This window comes from Engraulis encrasicolus, chromosome 9 (genome assembly GCF_034702125.1).
Source record: "Engraulis encrasicolus isolate BLACKSEA-1 chromosome 9, IST_EnEncr_1.0, whole genome shotgun sequence".
NCBI classification, from domain to species: Eukaryota; Metazoa; Chordata; class Actinopteri; order Clupeiformes; family Engraulidae; genus Engraulis; species Engraulis encrasicolus.
Window position 1 is genome coordinate 15,036,314 of NC_085865.1, and position 26,831 is coordinate 15,063,144.

At 42.8% G+C, this 26,831-nt stretch overlaps 1 protein-coding gene across 2 annotated transcripts in view; it reads right to left on the reverse strand.

Moving 5' to 3' along the window:
- Positions 1-1,105: 1,105 nt before the first annotated feature.
- Positions 1,106-26,831, reverse strand: part of si:ch73-173p19.1 (uncharacterized) — a 39,233-nt gene continuing 13,507 nt past the window's right edge. For both annotated transcript variants that reach the window (XM_063206656.1, XM_063206655.1), the window contains exons 8-19: positions 26,498-26,599; positions 26,157-26,258; positions 19,634-19,727; positions 18,196-18,419; positions 16,772-17,014; positions 16,416-16,514; positions 16,101-16,294; positions 15,365-15,539; positions 5,520-5,676; positions 5,047-5,200; positions 4,722-4,833; positions 1,106-2,759 (exon numbers count right to left, since the gene is read on the reverse strand). In XM_063206656.1, coding sequence (XP_063062726.1) covers positions 2,572-2,759; positions 4,722-4,833; positions 5,047-5,200; positions 5,520-5,676; positions 15,365-15,539; positions 16,101-16,294; positions 16,416-16,514; positions 16,772-17,014; positions 18,196-18,419; positions 19,634-19,727; positions 26,157-26,258; positions 26,498-26,599 — 1,844 coding nt within the window. In that variant the 3' untranslated portion in view covers positions 1,106-2,571. The remainder of the gene's footprint in view (positions 2,760-4,721; positions 4,834-5,046; positions 5,201-5,519; positions 5,677-15,364; positions 15,540-16,100; positions 16,295-16,415; positions 16,515-16,771; positions 17,015-18,195; positions 18,420-19,633; positions 19,728-26,156; positions 26,259-26,497; positions 26,600-26,831) is intronic.

Consider the following 26,831-nt stretch of genomic DNA (forward strand, 5'->3'; position numbering starts at 1 on the left):
CATCCCCATAACCATGCTTCTCAATGGGGCGCTATGCACTCACACTCATTTATCATCATAAAAGGCATGACACAGAACTTTCCTTACTGTAGAAATGTCTCTCTCATTGTTGGTCGGTACTTATTTGGAGAGCTGTACTCTGGCATAATTATTATTAACATTTATTAATATTACACCATCGCCATGCGAAGCTGGTCGATAAAGCTCGGTCAAGTAGTAGAGTTGAGTGCATTCACCTCTGAATACATCATGTCCTTCATGCTTATTTCAAATGTAGTGGAATAAAAGGTACCACATTTCTTTTGAAAGTGAAGTCACACGTTGTCAAAATATATAATACTTAAGTAAAGTATACTTGAAAATTGTACTTTAGTCCAGCACTTGATTAATGCTCTCAGCTACTCTGCTCTACAAAGCAAAAAGGCAGTAACTGCATAGCTCCAAAAGGAGTCAACTGACTTCTAAATTATTCTGTTGTGAAGCCGAAGTAGTTTTAGATAGATTATTGATGTGCGGCTGTTGTTACTCTATATCAGGGATGGGGAACCTTAATCATTCGTGGGGCCACTTCAAATTACTCCGAGGGTCATATTATGAACACAGACCAGGATTTCCCCCGGCACTTTAGGCCTATATTGAAGGCAGCCACCTTTAAAACAGACCCCACATTCTCTAGGTCCCCTGAATATTATTTTTTTTTTTTTAGTATTAGTATTTAATTTAATTTATTAGTATTTAATTTAATGTGATTTCTAAGATTCATTTACAAAATATGTCGTATTTCATGTGAAGCTGAATAACATTAAAATTATATCGCAAACGGCCCTCCAGCCATAGGTTCCCCACCCCTGCTCTATATTTTCACTTTTTTTTCAGGTCAATCATGTTATTGAACTTTATATTTTGATATATCATTAAAATCATAACTCATTTTCAACAACAATGCAGTTGGCACCTTTTTGCTTTGAAGGGCACTACTGTCCACCACTGAAAAAATAGTTACAGAATGATGGATAAAGAACACACACACATTTCAAGAGCAAATTAATTTGCTGATATTCATTGCTGTGAAAAAGTGTGCTTCTAAGAGACACCAAAAGCAAAGCTCTATTAATTAATTTAATTCCGTTCTGGTTACAAAACACTTCCAGAGCATTTAAACATACATTATGAAAAAAAACACATTTACATGTGAAAGAGTTCATTAAACATGGCCAGTTACCCCTCAAAATACCTATGCATGTCCAAACACAAATTCTTGCCTGCCTGGTTGTCCTTAAGCTGACATTATGAAAAATTAAATTAGCAGTTGTAGGAATGACAAACTATCAGATGGGAACTGTCTGTTCAGAGCTAGCTTGACAGGGACAGAGGCATTTTTTAGTAATCGAATGAGATAAATATTCCCACAGATGCTGCTTGAACAGATTGCGATGCATAACTCCCTTATTTTACATAGTTTTTTTCAACCTGCAAAATGACTTAACCTGAAATAATCGGCAAACTACATTTGGAACCGTTTCCTTAAGGTTTAATGGCACAGAACACACTAAATATGAATGGATCATCCCAGCTTTAAAATGGTTGGGAACAAGGACATCAGACCACCAACATGACAAAGCGAAATTAGGGCGTGTATTTAAGGGTTAATCCCAAAACGAATTTAAGGGACATTGACAGAAGAATTTAGGTAACCCAATGCTTGAAAATAATTAAGTTATGTAGACAATGTTACAAGTTCAATGAATTAATGATGGATAAGAAACAATGGCTCTACAACAGGATACAATTAGAGGCGGTAAATTCAACCAGCATGGGCTGTATTGGAGGATGGGTAAGACGTTAAGTAATGACAGTTTAAGATCTTAAACGCATTCTTCGCATAAATTTGTATATTCGCAAATATTTCTGAAACATTATGTGTTAATTGAATGGAGAAGAAAGTACATTTGCCTCTGGGTGATTCCCTGCATGCTGTGCGGTTTCTAAGGGTCTGAGACGTACTGATCCACCATCTTTTGGGTCTTGAAAGTTATGTGTAAACCTGAAGATGTTTGCTCTTGTAGAAGGTGAAACCTTGTCACACAAACCAACGATGTGTACTGCCCAATGCACAGTACTAATTAGTTTTCTACACATTTGCAAACAACAGTGCCAACAAGTGAAACGTTTCTTTGGCGTCTACGTGGGGGAGTGAGAATGTAGGAGCGTGGCAGTGATGGCAAACAATAAGGTGCGTCTACAGTACACAGGACTCAAGTTGCTGTCCAACTAAAAGGCAAGGCCATGTACCAAGTGCCACTAGCGCCGTTGGGAAAAGAGACATTTTTAAATATTCCAGTGGTTTGGGGGATCGGCAAGCATCATTACTTTGTATTTGCAGAAACCCATTACAGACTACAAGAGCCTACACTGCCCGACTCTTTGACTTTCTGTAAACCATAGCCATCTTAAGTGTGTTCAGGATTAAAACTAGGTCCATGCAGGATCATTCATTGGCTATGTCAGTGAGGTGGGGGGCAAGCTTTTGATTGGGATGAAGCTGGGGAACAACGTCAAGTCCTTCATGACTCAGTGAACAGCACCAACGTCACCCTCGTCGTCGGAGAGCTGGTCTGGAGGGATGCTCCGTATGTGGCTGGCGCGCACGCTGGTTAGCAGTGGGCAGCAGGAGATGAGGTTCGCCACCCCCACCAGAGTGACTCCTGAGCCGTCCAGGTTGATTTGGCTCAGCTTGGTCTGTCGCAGAAATTTCAGCCCTGAGGAGGGAAGCGTACAGTAAGTGGATCTGTGGTTCGCAACCTTTTTTTTTGAACAAACGCCCACTTGACCTCATCATAAGCCTCCCAACGCCCCCATGCCATCATCATAAGGCTGCCAACACCCCCCCCCCTTAGTATTGAAACATGAAATAGACTAATGCCCCCCAATGGCAACTAAACACCGCCCCTCTTAGCCGTTTCCTTCTTATTGCCCCCCGATGGCTCCTTAGCGCCTCCTGCTGTAGAGCCCCCACTGACAAGTATACGCTAGAGCAGTGGTTCCCAACCTATGGGTCAGGACCCAACTTATGGGTCGCCAAAGATCCCAAGGGGGTCGCGGAGCCCTCTTGATTTTAAGGGATTTTATATTAAATATATATAGCCCATGTTGAATAAATGACAAAGCATTCAATGAATATATGCATAGACGCAACAAAGTGTAAGTGCTACATTAAACATTCATTCTATATTTGACCAAAGACAAATTGAGCAATAGAATAACTAAAATGAGTGTTCGCAGGAAACAGAGGGCATCTTGTGACTCCATCTCGTGCAGGCGCTCGGGCGGTTGGGTCACCAAAGCTTACAATATTAAAAACATGGGTCCCTGAAGAAAAGGGTTGGGAACCACTGCGCTAGAGGATTCACTATGATTCACTTTTCACGTCTGTGTATTTACAAATGCATGTCAAGTTATTGTATTCTCTTGTACTTCGGAAAGCACAGACACATCTGAGCACATCAATTAATAGTTTAAGAATTAAATCAAAATACCACACACAGACTCACTTTATATGTCTTACTTGTGCTAGTTTTACCAGTGAAGCCTGATTGAAATCCTACCGTGGCTCTAACGACCCAGGTTTGATTCCAGCCCGGGTCATTTGCCGATCCCTCCCCGTCTCTCGCCCCACTCATTTCCTGTCTGTCCTTCACTATACTATCCAGAATAAAGGCAACCCCCCCTGTTATACCTGTATAAAAAAGAAATCCTCATCATACTCATAATGCAATGTGTGTGATCAAGGATTACTGACAATCTATTGCAAATACATGCACAACCAAAACTGCACATATACACTACCCAGGCTCCGCCTTAGTGGTGATGCAACGCCTTCGGCTCAGCTACACTCACTAAGGCCAGGAGCTCGTTCAGGTAGAATCTGGATCCCGCTACAGCGAGAACTCCACCCACGTTGTCGGGAACTAATCAACTTTGAGCATTTCCAACCGTTATGGGTAGAGGCGTGTTCAAAGCAGTGACGTTGTGTAAGCAGGGACGTTCTATTGGCGACTAAGAAATGTTTGGTTTAAACTTTGGCTCAGCCTGTTCTACCCTCGACCAGTAGCAAACCAAGGTAGGTGGGTCAACCATGCCGTGTAAAGGGGTATTCCACTATTTTGGGGCTTAATACAGTTAAAATCGTTGGCTGGGGTTTATAAAGGTGGTAAAGTGTCTTATTTTTCATGTTCAAAATAAGACACTTTACCACCTTTATAAACCCCAGCCAACGATTTTAACTGTATTAAGCCCCAAAATAGTGACATACCCCTTTAAGAATGTTAGTTGTGATGATCTTGGTCAGACCAAGTCTCGAAGAGATTTGAAAGTCATGATGATTATCAGGCAACATATACACTGCCTAGCCAAAAAAAAGATAGACAAATATAAGTGGTCGAAGCTCTAAACTTAAGTGAAAAGAGAAGTCCGCGACACTGCTTGTCTATTGTGTATTTAATCGAGCAACGTTTCGACCTTCAGGTCTTCATCAGGCAAAGTCAAATCACTTTGCCTGATGAAGACCTGAAGGTCGAAACGTTGCTCGATTAAATACGCAATAGACAAGCAGTGTCGCTGACTTCTCTTTTCACTTGGATTTAATCTCATTGTCCTGCACCTGGCACATCGGGTGGGATGTGCACACATCAACTCCACTGAACTCGAAGCTCTAAGCTTACCATGGTCAGTGATGCGTGTTCTGCTGAGGTTGAGCTTCAGCAGCTCTGGGCAGTGAATCAAGCCTCTCCTCACCACACTGTCTCCAACTGGAGTACTCGCAAGCCCCAAGACCTGCAACACAAAACAGCAGTCAATACACCAGTGTTCAGTAGTGTTACGACAACACTGACCAACAAAAACAGTTCAAGCCAATACAGCAATGCTGAGAAAAGAAAAGAAAAAAAACATGACGCATACAAAGGCACCAGGCAAAAAAATGGCAATGATCTGCATCTCCATACTCACAATATACTTGAATAAAGAAAGAGTATCTATCAGTCAAACCTGAAGGTGAGGCAGTCTTGTGATGAGGCGAGCCACGCCACGGCTGGAGACGGCACAGCGGTCCAGACACAAGTCCAGCAGCTCCTGCAGGCTGGCCAGAGACAGCAGTCCCGTGTCCGACACCTGAGTGTTGCACAGCGACAGCTTCTTCAGCCTGTGAGGGAATGAACGTGGGGCGTACTATAAATACATTTCTTCATCTCAAAACAGCAAAACAGGACACCGGTTCCCGTTTCTGGTATATGTAAAGGTGGACTTGTTTTGAATCCATTTTGACCTGAAAATGCCTGCTAAAAGGCCCATTTTGGCCTATGAGAAATTATGTATATAGGCTCCCTAAATCTGCTTGAACATCACTCCCAGGCTTAATGGTGAATATATATGGGGCAGCCAACAACAAAGGTAAAGACACCCAGATGCGTCTCCCGTGATTTGTCAAAATGGGTTAAAAGGAAGTAAATGTTATGCCAGACCTGGTTAAGGCAGCCAGGTGAGTGACCCCTTGGTCAGTGACCTGCGTGTAGTCGGTCAGGTCCAGTTCTGACAACATGACAAGTCTTGATAGGAAGAGCAGTCCGCTGTCTGTGACTGAGTGCCTGCCTGGTAGAGTCAGCTGGGTCAGGCTCAGATCTGGGAAACACACAGACAGACAGACAGACAGACACACACGTTTATCATCACAGAGTAACATACAAAGGCAAAAATGTTAATGTGAATCAAACAAAAGGTCCCAGGGTAACTTTGATATTTTCCACTTTGACTATTGTTTCTCAACAGGGGCTCTACAGCCCTACATTCTTTAACACTAAGGGGGCATTGGTAGGCTTATGATGAGGTCAAGGGGGCATGGGGGTCATTCCAGCTGGAATCAGCAAATGGTCCCCACTCGACCCCCTCGGATTTGCTTGAAAAAAATATATGTGATGGCTTCAACACCCAATAGAACATATCCACCATTGCAGATTTCAGCTGTGCATACAGTCGGTCCCCCTACAATGCACACCCTTTACCGAGGTAATGCCACGTCCTCCACCTCGGTACGTACCGGGCCTAGCTGCAGTGTACCCAAACAACCGCCGGGTGGCACTTGGGAGCGCTTTCTATACGCTTTACCACGTGGTAGTCTCTCTCTCTCTCTCTCTCTCTCTCTCTCTCTCTCTCTCTCTCTCTCTCTCTCTCTCTCTCTCTCTCTCTCTCTCTCTCTCTCTCTCTCTCTCTCTCTCTCTCTCTCTCTCTCTCTCTCCTTCTCTCTCTCTCTCTCTCTCTCTCTCTTTCATATTCTCCATCAGTAAAGTACAGCCATGAAGAGCTGCTCAAATCGGTTTTAGTCCCAGAAAAACAGATTTACTGTTCGTAATTGACAGAGGCCAAAAGGATTTGGGGAGGATTTGTGGACATCGGGGGAGAAAAAGCCAATGGTCCGATATCAGACAAACACACGCACACACACATGCACGCACATGCATGCACACGTACGCACGCACGCACGCACGCACTGCTGACGGCATATTAATATATGCTCATATTCACCAGCACGCACCGATTCAGCGGATAACAACATGCCTATAAATTGTGTGAGAACACCTCCAGGAAGTAGGAAGAGTCATAAAAAGAATAGCCTAAATAACGTAATGAATTTTCTTTTTTTTTTTTAAAAATGATGATCGGATGAATTGCCATTAATGTGCAAGCTCTGACAAAATGTAAACTGAGTGTGCTATAGCCAGAAGCCAAACTATTGCTGTTTTACGCATCGCAAGATTTGAAACTCTAATCTAATATTGCAACTTCAGACTTGTTTTCTCGATGTGGATACTTTTTCGTTTGGTAAAAATTACTGAGAAGCAATACACCACAATACACCTATTGACGCAGTAAACCTATTTATTCGTTGAGCGGCTAAGCCGTTGCTATTTATCTCACATCCGTGGGGCGATAACCTAACCTACACTCCCTAATGAATTTAATGTTGTCACATGTTGGCAAAAATTATCAAGCGACGAATCTCCTTGTTTTCTGTCTCAATTAAGTAAGTGTAACCAACTGTCGGGTTTGTGTCGCAGATGAGAAACTGCGCATTTTTTCCAGCGACACCTCTCCTTGTTACCAAATACCCTGGAGAGTATACTGTACACCACAAATACGCCAAGACACAAATATTGAGTTTTAAAATAATATTAATTAAACTAACAGAAATCTAAAAAGAGTCCGGGGCACCCACCCCAATCTATAAAAGTACCGAAATTCCAAACCCAGTCCCATGTCCATTACCTTGGAGATCCCCCCCCCCCCCCCCACAGTCTCATAATCATGGAGTTCCTCATGCGATTTCATCTGGGTCAGTCAGAAATGCATGCACCCTGCGCACCGGGAAGTGTGTTTTTTCAAACAAGAAAACTGGTTCATCATATGCATGGCTTAAACTGACTTTAATGTTTGCCAACGTGCTATAGTTTTCCTCTCATAATAGCACCTGGCGACTGTGACCACAGTTAGATGACCTCGCGCGCGTAAACCCATTAAAATATAGCCTAGCCTTCTGTGGCTATTCAGTTTCAGAGCAATATGAACCAATCAGGTCGGCGTTGCTATTAAGCAAAATACATCCCTGATGTCTACTTAACTAAAATAAGATGCATTTGTCTAATATTTGGAGACATCGCCTTGCTCTTTCTGCGGGGAATTAAGCGCCTCTCTCCCTCGCTCTCTCTCTCCCTCTCTCGCCCACACACACACACACACACACACACACACACAGTTTGGAGAGGACGCATTTAAACTGTTGCAGTTTAGGCAGAAGGGGAGAGCAGGGACTAATGAAACACGGGACGAATGAAACACTGCGATTTACTCGAAAACTTTAACATATCCGAAAGTATGAAAAGTCAAGGTTTACAGGCAAAGTCAGGTTTACAGGCAAAGGGGATTTAAGTGTCAGTAGACACTGTCGGGACGAATGAAACACCCGTTTCATCCGTCCCTCTCGCCCATTGACTTAAAGCAGGATCAAAATAAAACAAATAGGCTAAAATAAAATAAAATTCTCTCTCTCCCTCTCTCGCCCACACACACACGACGTAGCCTGTAACGAAACTCTTTCCACTCTTCGCAAGACCTTATTCCAATTGACTCGTCTTGTTGAATAAGCCTACCAGCCAAACTCACAAGCTAGATAGCCAATAGTTTCGATTGTGCTGCTTGGATATGAGGCATTTAAACTGTTACAATTTAGGCAGCAAATGAAGACTGCGGTCTTCCCGATGTGACACCAGCCGTTTTTTAAGGGAGCAGTTGAGATGACTATGTTCCAACTTGTCTTGAGCACCGTCGTAGCGCAACAAATCATTATCGTAAACATAGCCTATTAGATAATTGGAAATTACAAAAAATAGGCTACATTTTATAGACTTTGGCTATAGGGTAAGCCGACTCCTCTAGGCCCTACCTGTTTGAATTAGTGCAGTCTTACAGGGAAGACGTTAGGCCTAATTTGGCATAGGTCAACTGCAAGAGACTACTAATTTGTGACTTGACGTGATGTGTGAATAATTAGGCTACGATATGCAACAGGCATATTTAGCCGCACTCAGTCATTCATTGGGTGAATATCCCGACCCTGTGTATCCGCGTGCATGCATGGGGTGGGGAAAAATACATCAAGCGTGCCATCACCACCCATCCCCCCCCGGACCCACGAAACCCACTGAAGATCCAAGCAATTGTAGTCTGTCAGTATTTTAGTGTGTGCCCAGGTAGTTGAATTCCTGGCATGGCCTGGTTATCTCAATAGTGCCAAGAAGATGTTTGCCCTCAGGCTAGTCTGTTCATAAAGCGCATGTTCGGTTTGCTGTAATAGGCTACGATCAGTAAGCCTCAACTTGTCTGTCGTGTCTTTTCCTTCTTTCGATATTTTGTAAAATAGGCCCACGTTAAAGCCTAAATACGATAATAGGCCTAAATAAGGCTAATAAAGTAAGCTAAATAAGTCAGGCCTAAATAAAGTTGTTTTAGCCTATGAACTCAGGCAATGCAGAAATTTGCGGAGGGATTTTGGATATCTTGGCCTATAGGCTATCGATGGCTTTATGAACTTCATGACTGGGCTACAAGATAGTCGGGTAAACAAGGATTGACTGTAGACCACCAACATCTGATGCTGAAGTGGGGGAGGGTGTTTTTTTTTTCACTTCAAATGTTCCCCGACACACACACACACACACACACACACACACACACACACACACACACACACACACACACACACACACACACACACACACACACACACACACACACACACACACACACAGATACGCGCTAATCGCTCTCTCTCTCCGTCTCTCTTTCTCATTGTTGCTATACGTGCATCTGGATAGGCATAGGCAGTGTGGTCACCCAGTTATTTGTGAACAGTCTCTGCGTTTCTCTTTCGATGTTGCGTCACCGTGGACAAGTGTCTGCTCGAAAACTTAATGCAAAGCGGCTAAAATTTTCAGAACGTGTTGAACTTTTCAGAACATGAATGTTTGTCTGTGGGGGAGGGGGTGGGTTACAGCAGGGACTGCACAGCCTTTTGTGACATGTCGTGGCGCGACAGGTTATCCAGCCTCCGAAGGAGTCATAGTTCCCCAGTCATACTGTTGGTTCGCATCTCCACCGAAGCAACGGAATTTGCAGTCCTAATCACAGATGATTAGCCACACTTGGTGTAACAGATGTCTTGTCATGTGTGCATCACATAAGTTAACCGGAATCCCGTCGATCGCGCACAACAGCGCATTGAAAGGATGAAATGTTCACAAGCACCAATACAAAAAAACGTCTTCAACCTATTAGTCCGTAGGCTATCCTGAGGATATCCGTTCCTGACTTGAATAGGTAGTGCAGAAATAATTAACAGACATCACTTAGCCTATAAGTTAGGAGCGGAATTGAGACGGTGAATGCAGGACAGAATAATGAAAACAAAACACCATCGACTGGCGGTCTTGTTTAGGGATCACGCTTGTGTTATTATCAAATACCCAATGTTACGTGCAACGCGCAATTGGCTGACTCTTTCCACTTGTAGCCTAAAACTGAGGGAGGGATCAACGTACAATGAGCTACACTGAAGCAGATTACTCTGCTTCGCAAAAAAAAAAACAGTGCACCAATAATAGCCTACCCCCGTCTTCAACCTACTATTTAGGCTACCAGATATATAGGCTAGTAATAGTATTAAGTTGTGCTACCTTGTTTTTGTGGTACGACAGTGTAGATCAGGTTAATAGCCTGCAATAGGGGAAGCGGCATGCGCCAGTTTTAAAGACGGAATGTCGTCGCCAAATGTAAAATCACTTCTCTCATGCTGACATGACGGGGCACTACTTCATTAGGCTACAATGTTGTTCATGTCTGTTTGACTGACACTACACGAGTGGTTCAATTTGTGTTTGTGTGCTCATCGCACAAATGAGACAGACTGGCTTGCTTGATAGGGCTACACAAAGCAAGCGACATCGGTCCACTCAAAATGGTCCGAACTCCGCCGCTTGATTTCATGTCTCCTCAGTCTCTCCATTACGGTTTATTAGCCTACTCTGTTTTGCTATTTTCGTTATTCTTAGCCCTGGCATTAGAGATGAAGCAACTGTGATCAGTGAGGTTGTGGAAACGGTTGAATAGGCCTATGGTCCTAAATTGGAAGCGGCCGATGCCAGTTTTGAAGACAGAATGTCGTCGCCAAATTTAAAATTCGATCTCTCTCATGCTGGCGTCACGGGACACACTTAATTACAATGGTGTTCCTGTCTGATTGACTCGGTTTTAATTGTCTTTACCGGTTCAAATTGTAGTAGGTATGCAAACTCTGTATCCTGAGGATACCTGTTCCTGGCTTGAATAGTGCCGAAATAAGTAAGGGACGGATTGGGAGACGGTGAATGCAAGACAGAAAAAAAGTCGAGTTTAAATTCACATGGTGGTCTTGTTTAGGGCTCACACTTGTGTTATTATCAAATGCCCTATCAAATGCCCAATGCTAAATAAAACATGCAATTTGCTGACTGCATTTCTACTACTACTAAAACTGGGGGACGGGCAAGGACGGAAGCACACACAGACCACAGACACAGGCAGACGCTGCTCTGCAAAAGCGGTGCTATACTGCCCCCCGCATTCCGAATGGCCACAGGGTGTAATGATCACGGTACGCTGCCGCGGCCCGGCACGGTAATGAGCAGATTGAAGTTACACCATCTGTACTTTTTCCACAAAAAATCTGTAAATAAGGACACCCCCTCCCCCTGATTTGGCGTCACTGCCTGAGTGACCATATTCAGACTTAATTATCTCCAAAACTATTTGTGGTAGGTCCATTATTTTTTCAGGGCTAAGAGTCATAGACCTGATGAGCATACATTACAATTTGCGGCACTGTATGTCAAATTACACCTTAATACTGGCCCTCTACTTTTCTTTGAAATTAAAATTGCAAGGGTTTTCAGATGTCCATAAAAACCTCAAATTTCAACATTCAAGGTTCATCCTTGGTACATGGTCAGATATGTGCCATGACTTTCACATCACATCATATTTGATATAAGGGTCCAATGGTTGTTGAGATGCAGAGGTCCAAATATGGGCAAAAACTAATTTATACCATTATTTGGAGCAATATTCCCAATCTATGACACCAGTTGTGAACTTGCTGTTTGGTGTCTCTGAAAGATAATATTATTATTCATAACATATCTAAAATTTGGGATGGTGTTTTGCCCCATCATTTTTATAATGAATTTTGAAAACTCATTCCTGTGTGACATGCAGGTGTACCTTAGGAGCCCTGTTACCTTAGAAAAAAATTGGGTTTACTACACCTAAAATGAATAGCCAAGTCAGTGTACACTAAAACCTAAAATCTCTGATACCAAATAGGTGATTTTATACTTGTTCAGCTCAGTATTTCAGTATATCTCACTTAACCCTCAATTCCATCTTAAGATGGTGGCCAATCCCCTTGATTTTTGTGTTCCATTTTCACACAAAGATGGCGGCTCATGGAGCCAATGGCATAGTTCCAAAATAGTTCCAGGAAGTCAGCATCAAGGGAAGGAAACAAAACACCATTGTTTGGAGCAATATTTCCAATATATGACAGCGGTTGTGAACTTGCTGTTTGTTGTTTCTCGAAGAGGATATTCTTATTAACAACATATCTAAAAATTGGGATGGTGTTTTGCCCCTGTATTTGTATAATGCCTTTTCAAATCTGAATGCAGTGTGGCATGCATCCCTCAAATCCATCCAAAGTGGCGTCATGAAAAAAAACCCACCATTTTTTAGAGCAATACCTCCAAAGTATGACACCAGCTGTGAACTTGTTTTTTGTTGTGTCTGTAAGAGGATATTTTTATTAACAACATAGCAAAAAAAAATAGAATGGTGTTTTGCCTCATTCCTTTTAATGATCGTAAAGCGTATTGCGGTGTGACATAAGCCTGTGATCAAATAGTGCAGAGGGAAGCGGAAGTGGTGAATTGTTCTGGGCGAAGGACATGGGGGAATCAAGATTGGGTACTCATTACATTGCATGTATTGGGAAGGGGTCTCTTCAGACGACTTTATCCTGGGCCCAGGCAAAGCTCTTTGTTCAGATCAGTATTTCTGATTTTTTTTCAGGGATTCTGGTCTCATCTTTTTAAGTGTACTATCGGCCAGATGATCAAGTGACTACGCAACATGTTCTCACTGGCGCTACGTTAGCAATAAATTCAAGATGGTTGAGAGAAGTACCATTTTGAGAGAAGTCATACAAAAAACAACCTCTGGAAATAAAACAAGGTGTTGATATGATTTCCTTGATGCAACCTTGACTTCCTTGATGGTGATTTAATATTTGAAAAAAAAAAATGAAATGTATTAAACAAGTCAGGAACTTTCAATGCTCTGGCCTGTGAGAAATTATTTTATACACACTAAACTTTCAATCACTAGCTGCATCTTATAAGTTGACTTTATAAGGTAGTTTGCCATTGTCATTGATGGTGCATTAGGTATTTGCATTCATATTGTTGTGTGCAACCATCTGTCATTGGCACTTCAATGAGGAACACCTGATTAAAACTTTGAATGAAACTTTATTGTCATTGTACAAGTATAACAAAATTGGTACCTTGAAGGACAATGACAACATAGATATTGATTTCAGTAAGGATACCACCACCATGCTCAGGGCACTTCGGTCAGGGGAGGATGATGGGGGGCGGGAAGTTCTACAATCAGGATACCTCTTTACAAACGGTCTCCTCCTATGTGTCATCTCTAATCAACTTTTACTTTCCTATGCGACCATAAAACAGTCCCACCCCCGCCAACAGTCACCACGACAGAGGTACCCTGACTGTAGAACTGTGCCCCGCCCCCAATCCATCACCATATCTGAACGCTTTTGCATGCTGCAAAGCTTCCTTTCGGCTTCCGACAACTGACCTGGATCAATATGATGATGAACATTGCAAGTAATGAACATTGTCTACAAGTATCTAAACCATGATTGTTGTAATCACTGCTGCTAACCTGCAATCCACTTGCCAGCATTACAGGGGTATAATATTATAATCATGCAAGCAGCTGAATTAGGTGCAACAATGTGACAAGAACCACATGGTTGTCTGGTGCCAATATGAACTTCTGTGCCTTCAATATTCACCTGATATTGAATACTGCATGCAAGCAAACTCTTCTAACTAAAACTCCAGGACCTGTTGTCAAAATAGTCTGAAGGAATCTCTAGCCAGTATGAATTAAGTTATTTTGCAATACAGCTGATAACTTAACGAGTAAGACACAAGCTTCATAGCAAATATAAAGTTACAGGTGCTGATTGAAAGACTAGTTAGGGTGGGAGTCCTTGTTGCAAACAAGAGTGCTACAATTCTTTAATCCTCTCCTATTTCATCACTTTATTCCAAGACTACTACTACCGCTACCACTACCACTACTACTACCACTACTACTACTACTACTACTACTACTACTAAAATGATGATGATGATGATTATTATGATTTTACAATTAAAATAATTAATGTCTATCAAAGCCATGTGCAATGTGCTATTCTTGCTGTGTGGCATCAATCAATTCATTAACAAGTGTTATGGTTTCCCTAGAATTTGCTTTGTCATTCACAGGGTAGCCATCTTGTTTTCACTATTAAGGTGACATCAGAGCCATGGATTTGAGAGTTGTGACAAGTCGGTTGGTGACATGGTCCTCATAGTTTCAAGTAATTGTAGCCAATTGAGATTTTGAAGTCCGTTATAAAAAGAATGAGGCAAAACACCATCCCAATTTTTTTATATGTTGTTAAAAAAAACATCCTCTTTCAGAAACACCAAACAGAAAGTTCCTAACTAGTGTCATAGATTGGAAATATTGCTCCAAACATTGGTGCAAATTATTTTTTTCCCATCTTTGGACCTCTGTATCTCAACAACCATTGGAGCCTTTTGTTAGATATACTATGATGTGAAAGTCATGGTACATATCAGACCATTTACCAAGGATGAACCTTACATGTAGAACTTTGAGGTTTTTACAGACATTTGGAAACCCTAGAACATATGATATCTACAAAAAGTAGAGGCACATTATTACGGTGTGATTTGACTTACAGTGCTGCAAATTGTAATATATGATATTCAGGTCTGGGACTCTTACCCCTGAAAATATAATGAATCTGACACAAATAGTTCTGGAGATAATTGAGTCTGAACATGGTCACTCATGCAATGTCGCTAAAACAAGCGTAGGGGGTGTACTTATTTACAGATTTTTTGTGTCAAAAGTATCCAGAGCTGAGTTCTGATATTGTGGATATGATCTATTGGATGTTTAAGCCATCACATACATTTTTTTCAGGCAAATCCGAGGGGGTCGAGTGGGAGATTTTTCAGAAATTTGCTGATTCCAGCTGGAATGACCCATGGGAGGTCAGATACAGGGGGCATTTGTTCAAAAAAGATTGAGAACCACAGACTTAGACCAAAGCAAATTCTCAGACAAAAAATAAAATCTTGGTGACACATGTATAGACGTATACACATTACATAATATTACATTACATCAGGGATATAAATACATTTATTTCAATAATAGCCAATTTGCCTAGAAGATCTTGAGTCTTATTTGCCAAACATACACAGTCAAAGTGGCTAATAAGTTTCCTTTTCTACCAACAAAACTGCATTTTCACCAGCAGCATTTGGCCAAACCTACAACCCTCTGACTGACCACCTCCCTAACCACTAGTCCACGGCTGCCGACATTCACATACCTGCGATGAGCTCCAACGTGTGATTGCCATCCGCAACTGGTATGCCGGCGAGGCTAAGGACGAAGAGAGACGCGTGGTTGGCCAAACTCTGAAGGGAGTCCTCTCTAACACTTGTGCCGTCCAGGTGAAGCGTCTGCAGACTGCACAGGTCAGCGAGGGCCGACACGTTCGCTACCTGAGCAACAACAGAAAACATTTTTTAAATATTTAACAAAGCACTCAATAACCAACAACTAAACAGCCCCCCTCCTCATCAACCTACAGTATTACCGTGCTGTCACGTGAAGCCCTGCTATTAGCCATTAGCCAGAAAACTAAAACAAATACAGTGAAAGTTGTTTAAAGACAACAATAGTCACCAGTAGACCTGTTCAGACGGCAACGCTTTTCTTAGCTTCGCTTTCCTATAAAGCAACACAAAGGGTTCTTTCCATTTCCAAAACTCAAGTCCTCCACTTCTGCCTTATGGCCTCACGCTTCACTGATGCCCCGCCTCCATGGAGAAAACCATTCAAGTTTCCCTGCTGATAAGCCTGATAAGCCACAACAACATTTGGGGGACTTTTCCCCATTCAACATCCCAATATTGAATTAAATTTTTGACTTCAATGACGTCTTGCAACGTCATCATCACAGGGCCAAAACACCAAGGAGGAACGGGCGTTGGGGTAACGGAAAGACCCCACTGTAGCCCTGGATGAGATGGATGTGTGTGGTGGTGGAGTCGAGTGCTGACCTTGGTGTGCTTGATGCTGAGTAGCCGGAGCTGGGGTGTGCAGGAGGGCAGCTCCGCCAGCGTTGCCTCGGTGATGGCCGTCTGGTTCAGACTGAGCTGGACGAGGGAGGACGGGGCCGAGCGCAGGTACAGCACCAGGCCACTATCGCTTATTTTGGTCTGATCCAGTGCCAGGAACGACAGACATTTCAGACCTGCCCACAAACAAATAGCAACGTTAAAGAGTAGGGGAAGCCATAAAAAAACTGAGAAACTAGCCTCTACAGTATTTAGTGTGAGGTATGCATCACTATAGTGGTAGTAGACCATTAGTACCTGTGATGTATTGTAGACAGCAGTCTGTCAATTTGCTGCAGGATGACAAATTGAGGTACTGAAGTTTCGACAGGCTGGATAAGACAGAAAGCCCAGAGTCTGAAACAACAACAGTCACAGGAAATATAAATGAAGTTATTATATAACAATTATTACATAACAATATTAATTAAGTTAGCATGACCAACACTCATCGGATATGGACCAGCTTAGATTCCAGCTTATTACTGTTGTTGTTAATCTAACTGTTAAGCACATTGAGCTGCAAGTCTTGTGTCTTGTATAAATTGTGCTATACAAACACAGTTTCATTATTGTTATCATTATTATTATTATTATTAAGTTGATCCACATGCCTGTAATGAGAGGAGAGTTGACCAAGCTGAGGTGCTTGAGTGCGGTGAAGGCCCGGAGTTGCCGGAGCAGCTCGTTGGTGGCGTACGAGTAGCTGTTGAGCACCAGCTTCTGCAGCGGGCAGCCGAAGAAGAGCTCGAGGGTGCGCGGACGCAGCAGCCGCTCACGAGCCATGTGGCCCAGAAGCAGCTCGGCCAGCTCCGGGGTCAGGCCGGCCAGACTGCTGCTGTACTGCATGCTGGGAGCTGTGGATGATAAACAGGGTGGATCAATCTATATAATATAATATACTATGATATACTATGACAGTGGTTCTCGAACTTTTTGTGTGAAGTACCACCCGAGAAAATATTGAGCTCCGAGTACATTCACTTTTGCCAGTCAATACAGGAGAGGTTCATAACGGTATCAACAGCTACGGTCACATTCAGTGCAAGTTGTTTTTAAATTTCTTGCTTGGCTAGTACTATTCTGCATTATGTTTTCAGATTCATACAGTTCAATATTACAAAATGTGAGACCAAAGAGACATTTTCGACTGCAACAATTTGATCAGCCTTCAAAATCAATGCACAAAAAATGAATTCTTCCAAGTACCACCAGAAATGTCTCAAGTACCACCAGTGGTACACGTACCACAGCTTGAGCACCACTGTACTATGATATACTATAATATACTATAATATAATATAATAAAACATTTATAAATGACAGGCCAGACAGACTGCTGCTGCTGTAGAGCATTCATGGACCTGTCAAACTGAAGATATTCCAATATAAACAAGGTCTTTCTCCCTTAATATTAGTGACAGATCCAGGCAAATAAAGTTATGGGGTTCTACCTGGTCACTAAAACGGTTTATCGAGTCTGATTTCGCATAATAACTCATTTAAACAAAATACACCGCCACAGACCAGATTCATGAACGTCAGTGTCTCCCAACTTTTTTTTTGGCTTGCGTACCCCTAAGCCTCCTTGCCATACCCTAAGGACCCCCTCACTTATGCTGTACAAATCTTCCGCCAGTGGAATGCGAATCTGCTCCATACATTTGACGTTACATTTTCCCATGTACCCCCTGCAATGTGCTTGCGGTACCCCTAGTGGTACACGTACCCCTGGTTAGGAATCACTAATGTACGAGACAGCGGGATACGCAGCTGAGCCCATGACGACGCCAGAGATTCTTTAAGTATATAGAGATATGCCAACATAATAGGTTGCTATGGGCACCTAACATGACCACATTCCGGTCTGCCTAAAGGGGCGCGTCATAATACTCATAGCATTGAATAGAACAGTCCTTAGGTCTGCCTAGGTCTGCCTAAAGGGGGATTCCCCCCCTCCTCCCCCTTGCAATAATAGAACCCGGAAACAATGGGCCAATGGAACCTCTCTCCCTCTACTCTCTCTGACGACGCTCACCTGTCATGAGGGTGACGGTGGCGCGTGTGGCCATGACGCAGAGGGAGGGCACGGCGGGCATGCAGAAGGGCCTCTTGGGGGGTGAGGGGTGTCCCTGCGGCGCCCCGCCTGCCTCCTCCTGGAGCCCCGCCCTCTCCAGACGCTGCACTGCCGCCTGCCCCGCAGCACCGGGTGCCAGCGGAGCCGCCTCCTCCTCCTCAGCACGCTCCGCAGCCTCAGCTCCCCTAAAACACACATTATGATCAGGGGTGTTCAAAAACAATTGTCATGACAATGCAGTGCAATACTTATTTCCACAATATACTGCATCGATTCATGAAAAGCACTGCCACGTTAACGCGTTCATAAAGATAAATCAATTACTAAGGATGCACCATATCAGACATCGTTATCGGCTGATATTTAGCATTTTTAACATATCACTATCGCTAATCGGAAAAACATGGTCGATATTAACAATCGGCGTAATATTACTCATTTACGCAGAGTAGTTCAACTGAATAAATTACATGAAAGCAGGAAAACTTGATCAATATTAAAAGTTCAGAAAACACTGTACACTGGGCTGCCACTTCACAAGTTAATGAGATTACACTGCAATTACATTACACACCAAAAACTCTGTACCCTGTACTCTGTCTCTAAACACATATTACACTACATTACACTTGCCTGACACTTATATCCAAGGCGTCTCACAATCATACTACAGACTATTGGTTACAGTCACTGGATCAATGTCTAATGCCTTGTTCAAGTGTATTCAACCCATACACCTTCTTCCTATTAGTCACAGTGAGATTCGAACCCTGTAGCACTCTGATCCGAAATCCAACTCCCTAACCATTAGGCTATGGCTGCCCACACACATAAGGTAAGGGAAATGGATCTAGGAATCTGCAGGATTTAATATTACATTACATTACATTACATTGCATTTGGCAGACGCTTTATAACCAAAGCGACTTTCAAAAGAGGACATAATCAAGCCAACATCATAAGCAAATACAAAGTGCACAGGAAATATACAGAACAACAAGGGCAGTTCCAAAGAGGGGTTGTTTTTTTTTTGTTTTGTTTTTTAATTAATAAAGAGTACACACACAAACACATACACACACGCACACACACACTCAAACTAAACTAAACTAGACTAAACTAAAGTAAACATCATGTCAAGAGTCTGCCCTGGGGCTAGGCCAGCTCAAGCATTAGTTTAGTAGCTCCTCTCGAAAGAGGAAGGTCTTTACTTGTTTCTTGAAGGCTGCAAGAGATGTGCTTAGTCTATTCAATACTGTGTCAGAGACACAAATGCGGATAAGGTAGTGATTGATTAACATATCCTTGTGCCATAAACCTCAACTGAAATACTCTTGTGTGTGTTTTGTCACAAGTCATATTTATGCACATCATATAAAGTGACTGGAGGGAGGTTTACCTCAGCCGGTTGCCGTGATCGGGCCACCGGTGGCGTGGCCCTGGTTGACCTCGGCCATGGTTATCACCAGGGAGAAAAGGCAAACGTGGTAGACCTGAAGCCAGGCAGAACAGAAAACACCACACATAAGACATTGGTATACTGCATTCTCCCTTAACAACTGTGGCAATAAGAACAGCTTTTACAATCAGGCTAGGTCTTGATGCTGTGAAATTAGACTATGTTGCGCTTCCAGGCTAATCTATTTCAGGACTTGTATTACTGTGTGTGTGTGTGTGTGTGTGTGTGTGTGTGTGTGTGTGTGTGTGTGTGTGTGTGTGTGTGTGTATATGTGTGTGTGTTAACCCCTGACAATTAGCCGTACGGCAGCCTCCAGAGCTGGAATGTGAATGTGGGAATGTGTTTGTGAGTGTGTGTATGTTTAAAGCGCTTCGAGTCAACTTCATAGTTGTGATACTGTGCTATATACATACATGTTGTATTGCAGTGGTTCTTAACCTGGGGTGCGGGCACCCCCTGGGGGTGCGCCAAGAGATTTCAGGGGGTGCGCGGAAATTTGTTTGTGTTGAGGTTGTGACCAAAATTCTGCTAGCGATCATTATAATTAGGCCAAATCAAAACCAAATTAAAGCATGTTCTGGTCCCCATGTAAAGTCATTAATGTATTGAATAATGTCTCAAGCAAGAATCATTGTAATTAGTAACTAATAGAGGTGCACCGAAAATTCGGCCGCAGAAAATAGTCGGCCGAAAACGCAAAAAGAAAGACACTTTCGGTTTTCGGCCGAAAGCCAATTGAGTGGCCGACTCGGAGGCCGAATAGAAAATGAATAGAAATGGGAATTAAACTAATTTCAGTTCTACTCTAACATTTGAAGACTTCAATACACATTTATTTTCTTTCAAAAACATGTCTAAACATTAATTGTAAGCCGTAGATTTAAGTTTTATTTAAAAATAGTGAAAAATCTAACTTTTGATAACTTTTGCCTGAATTGTAATATTTGGTTTCGGTTTCGGTATTCGGCCAAGTGATTAATTATTATTCCGTTTCGGTTTTGGCCACAAATTTTCATTTCGGTGCACCTCTAGTAGCTAAAATCATTTTTTTGTGCGTATACATGCATAGAAGATTGGGTTGGTGGTGCGCTGCTTGTCTTGGCAACAGGTAAAGGGGTGCGTTCAGAAAAAAAGGTTAAGAACCACTGTTGTATTGTATTGTATTGTATGTCAGTAAAGAAACAAAAAGACAGATTTAGACAAGTATTTAAAGTAATTCATCAGCTACCCCACACTCTGTGTATCACTTCATCAAATTACCATCATAAGAGTTGAGGACTCGAGTCATGTGACTTGGATTCGAGTCACCAATTTGGAAAAAAAAGGTTTTACGTTCCACCAAGATGCCAACGTACACGTGAGTCTTCTTAGACCAATTTAAGTTTAAAGTTGTCTGAATATGCAGTCTTTTGTGTTAATCTTGGTTGTAGTATGTCTTCTTGACTTGCTTGAACGCAGAATATAAAATGAAAGAGCTTGGTCATTGCGATGGCAAAGCTCTACTACTTAAATTCATTGGCTTAATTAAATGCATCACTCCTTGTCCCTATGCAAGAGTTGCCTGATGTAGGTCCAACGGCCACCAAGTTTTGATGACTGGACAATGGAAGATAGGAAAAAGGTTGCTTGGTCTGATGAGCCTCAATTTCTGCTGCAACCACAGACCTGTATTAACCTAGACTGGCAATGGGCGGTTCTAGCCAGTGGCAGCTTTTCGGATTGACTGGGCGCAGCCATCTTTGCCTTTTTCGCGCCCTGTGGGCTCCTCCCACAGACGTAGCCCCGCCTAGTGGAGACTATCGCAGCTGTGAGCCATAGGAATGCATACGATTTCAAACGGTGATTACAACGTTATCAAAGTGGGTTTCAATCATTTTTTGTAAGATTTTGACAAGTCGTAACGTCTAAATTCTCACTCCAATAATGAAATAACCCTCACTACCTCCAAACGTTTTATTAGAGAGCCTGAAGCTGAGCGGTCTTGCCAGATCGGGCGGTTTCCCGCCCAATCGGGGCCGTTGAGGAAGGCGGTCTGTGGGTAAAAATGGACGAAAATAATCAGTGTTATCTGGCAACCCCGAAGCCGACTGTTTTCGTTGCCGCTTATGCAGGTTTGTGGATATTTGTGACACTGAATCGGCCATGCTTACGTGTGTAAAGTTTATTTTATGTACTTAACGCAGATGTAATGACAACTGTGTATATTGGTATGTATATTTCTTAAATAAGCTTTCATTGTTTTCAGTGAAGCTACAAGTAACTGTGCTATTATTAATACACCCCCCCCCCCCCCAAGGACGCTGAAGGTAACCTAGCAACAACACATTGCAGCTGTGAAAATAACGAGCCACTTGAGAGCGAGACTTTTCTAGAACATTAATTTATACTAGAGCTATTGTTCTAAAGACGTTACACATGGCCTGGTCCAACTTAACTAGTGAACCAGTGTTGCAAAAAAATATATTTTTTTAAAAACCCATCGGTGCATGACGTCATTACGTAATTACGGGAGTCTCCACTAAGATGGCGGACTACGATTCTGAGGCTCTGAGAAATCCGAAAATTTCGAGGGGCATTGCCAGTCTAGGTTAATACAGGTCTGTGGCTGCAACACTCAGATGGTAAGGTCAGAACCTTAAAGGTGCACTGTGTAGGATTGTGGCCAGAGTAGGTATTGCAACAATACTGCTCATTGAAACTGTGTTGCCTATTGCCAAATTTGATCTGCTTGTGACTATTTCAAGATTCTTTTTTTTTTTTTTTTTTTTTTTAATAGTCCCGAAGGAAATTTGTCTTGGACATACATAGCTGCCACATACACACAACATACACATGACGCCAAAAAACAAAAACAACAATAAACACACACATACATAGAAACACTCAAGTGCATATCCACCACAGCCCACCACCCGCATACATACATGGCATTACAGGATGGTAGTTGTTAATGACCTGCGTTCAGTAGGTTAACAGAAACAGGGACAAAAGAAAACCTGTACCTATTCAGAAACCTTTTCTTGTTTTTAACTGGTACTCTGAATCGCCTGCCAGAGGGTAGCAGCTCATATTCTGGGTACAGAACATGTGATGGATCCTCAGTTATTTTTCTAGCATGCCTAACTACAGACTCTTCATATATTGCTTGGAGGGTGGGGTAGTCCCTCACCCCCACTACCTTCAGTGCAGTGCGGGTCAGTCTGTCTATTTGAGACTTCACTTTCACTGTCAGGTTTCCAAACCACACAGTGATTGCATAGCGTACTACGCTCTCAACAACAGCACGGTAAAAAAGTAACATAATCCTCTGTTGAACACCAAACACCCTGAGTCTACGTAAAAAATGAAGTCTCTGTTGGATCCTGGTACACACATTGTTAACATGAACATTCCAAGACAGATTATTATCAAAGTACACTCCCAAATATTTGTAAGAGTCCACCTGAGTAATATTGGCATCACCAATGACTAATGGGATGTGGTCCCCTACATTACTAGGGTCAAAAACCATTTCCTCGGTTTTCTTGGTGTTGACCTTAAGGTGGTGCTCCTCACACCACTGCACAAACCTATGCACCTCCTGCTTATAAACATAAGTGTTCAGGTCCGCATCCAACAGACACAAGATGGCCGTGTCATCAGAAAATTTAACAAATGAGACCGTAGGATGTGTGCTAGTACAATCATTTGTATATACTGTGAACAAGGGCGGGGAACTCACACATCCTTGGGGGACTCCGGTACTTATTGTTTTTAACTGAGATGTTGTTTGGTTGACTCTGACCTGTTGTGTTCTATTTGTCAAAAAGGAGTGGTACCATCTGATGATATATGGGTTAACAGACATGTGTTGTAATTTAGTGAGAAGGATGTGTGGTTGCACAGTGTTGAAGGCTGAGCTGAAATCAACAAACAGTAGTCTGGCATAAGCCTTAGGATTTTCAAGATGCTGTAGGATTGAGTGTGTTATTGTTAGTATTGCATCATCAGTGCCCCTGTTGTCTCTATAGGCAAACTGATATGGATCAAATTGACCTTGTAGGTTTGATTTCAGCTCCCTCACCATCAACTTCTCCAAACATTTGACTACAATAGAGGTCAAGGCTACTGGTCTGTAATCGTTGTTCTCCAAAGGGACAGGTTTTTTGGGGAGGGGGATGATCGTCGCCCTCTTCCACAGAGATGGAACTATATGTGAGTCCACTGACCTTTGGTAAACAGGAACCCAAGCTGGTGTCAGTTCTTCTGCACATGTCTTTAGTAGGAATGGCGAGACACCATCTGGGCCAGCTGCTTTGTTTGTCTGTAGTTTTTTAAACAGTTTTGTCACAGCCAAGCAGTCGATGTCAATTTTTGGAACCCCCTCTATTGGTATAGTGCTGATGGCTATATCACTCTCTGAAGTATGGTCCTGTGTATCAAATCTAAGGTAGAAGTTATTCAAGTCATTTGCCATAGCACTTTCATCGCTGGTGTACAATGGTTTCCTGGAAGGGGTCATATTAGTGATAGATTTCATTGTGTCCCACATTTTTTTGGTGTTATTTGCCTTAAAGTCCTTCTCAATGGTCTCTTTATAATGATGCTTTGCTGTGGTTATTTTCCGGTTAAGTTCCTTTTGAATTATTCTTTGTTGTAGTAAGTCCTTGTTTTTGAAGGCAATCCTCTTACGTCTGATACAGTCTTTAATGTCCTTATTAATGTATGGCTTATTGTTTGGGTATATTTTTATTTTCCTGTGCGGTATTACCGCCTCCACACAGAAGCCAATGTATGATATGATGGCATCTGTGGATGTGCTGAGGTCAGGTTCATGAAAAACATCCCATTCTGTGCTTAAAAAACACCCTTTTAGGGTTTCAATATTGTCCATGGACCAGTTTTTAATTATTTTCACCAGAGGTTTACTCCTCTTTACTGTGGGGCGGTAGGTGGGAATAAGGTGTATAATGTTGTGGTCTGAGTTTGACAGTGGGGCTTTGGCTATGGCTGTGTATGCTTTTTGAACATTCCCATAACATTTGTCCAGTATTTTGTTAGCCCTGGTGTGGCAAGTGATGTACTGTTCAAACCCAGGTAGAGTCATTTCGAGTTTGCAGTGGTTGACATCCCCCAATATGAGTATGGGAGCGTCAGGTGTGCGCTGCAGTTGTCTGTGTACACAGTCAGCTACAATGCCCGCAGCTCTCCCTGCGTTGGCACTGGGTGGAATGTAGACAGCGCATATCAAGATGTTTCCAAACTCTCTCGGAAGGTAAAATGGTCTGAGGCTCAGGCACAGCAATTCAATGTCCGGGTTGCAGACCGACTCTCGAGTTGTATATTGCCTGCACCACTTATCATTAATGTAAACACATACTCCGCCCCCTCTCTTCTTGCCCGACTCAAAACTTCTGTCAAGCCGTGCGAGGGAGAAACCACTCAGCTCAACAAACAAGTTAGAAATGTCCGGATAAAGCCAAGTCTCCTTAAAAACCATGGCGCAACACTCCCGATACTCGTTGCAGTTCCTGGTATACAGTTTTAGTTCGTCCATTTTATTATTTAAAGAGCGCACGTTACCCAAAATAATCGATGGCAGTGGTGGCTTATTCCCTCTCCGTCGGAGCCTCTTCCTCACGCCGCCAGCTCTGCCCCGTCGCCGTGGCCTCCTCGGCCTGTTTCCTACATTTTCATCCTGCCAATTTACTCCTGTAGGTCGTTGTAATTCCGTGGGCAGGGTGATGACGAGCAACGTTTCCTCACTGTTTCGCAGAGACAACAGTGTTTCTCTGTCGTAGGTAAACATGTCCTGGTTGCTGTCACTGTCAACTGCTTGACTTGGCTTCAGTCCCCAAAGTAACAGAAGCATTGCAATGCCGAAAACCTTCAGCAGCGCCATCCCGTAATGTCGTGTAACTTCAAACAAACTCAACCGAGAAAAACGATAACATTTACGACTTATAACACAAACAAACAACGTAAAATGCAGCAGCTGTGTTGTCCGTGTCGCCGCAGAGCAGCGCCAACCGGATTCGCTAAGTGATCACTACGTGATAACTAATATTTACTAGTATGACCAAAGTACAGTACGTTTTGAAGCTTAAAATGTCTACTTCTGGAAATTCAAAATGGAGGACATGGAGAAGATCCACCTTTTCATGTATGAAAAATGGGAAATTCCCTGTCATAATGAGCACTTAGAATCAGATGGTGGTGGTAAGTATTCATGAAAAAGGTAAAACTTGTGAATGGGCAGCATGAATTCAGGAAATAAACTTCTAAAAAATATTACACAGTGCCATTAGACCATTAAACCATTAGACCAGGGCTGCCCCATGTTTGCCGGATGTATTTTGGCGTTTGGGTTTCCAGAGGGTGTGTGTTTCAGGAGCAGTGGTCGTTTGGGTTTTCAGAGGGTGTGTGTTTCAGGAGCAGTGGTCGTTTGGGTTTTCAGAGGGTGTGTGTTTCAGGATCAGTTTACCATTGAGTAAGAAGTGAGGATCCGGCTCCATCTGTGGAGGCTCCTCGTCTTCAGAGCTTTCACCGTCCTCCACATCACCTGGGACCAGCTTGTGGCCCCTGCCTGAAAAGGGGATGTTTCGTCATTCGTTCGTTCGTTCATACATTCATACACACTAGACGTGAAATACTGTAGATGTACTTAATAACCCAAAATGATGAACATTAAAATAAAAACTATAATTAAAAGATTTTTTTTTAGTAATAATGACGACTATCTGAAACTTGGAAGCACTACCCAATCATATTAACATGGTTGTTTTCTGGACTGAAGGGTAACATAATTAATATTGGTTCGCTCACCCCAAAAGTGTGATGGGCCTGAGAGGCGTGGGCCCCCTGCTGGGATGCCAGCGTAGCCCAGGGCCTCCTCCCACACCTGGGCCGGCAGCAGAGGTGGCACACCTGGTGGAACAAGACATCATTGGCAATCAGAGATGGCACCATGCCCCCTGGTATGGCCACAGCTTCACGCTCAGCAACATGTTGTACTAATGTCTGGCAGCTTACTTTGGTCTAAGTGGAAGACCCCAAAGCTACCCTGTAACCTTTCTTTGGACTCATATTAACTTTTGCCTTTGTGTTACTGGCGCCTTTTGTCGGAAGCAAAAAGTGCCTAAACAGTTTTTCTGCCTTC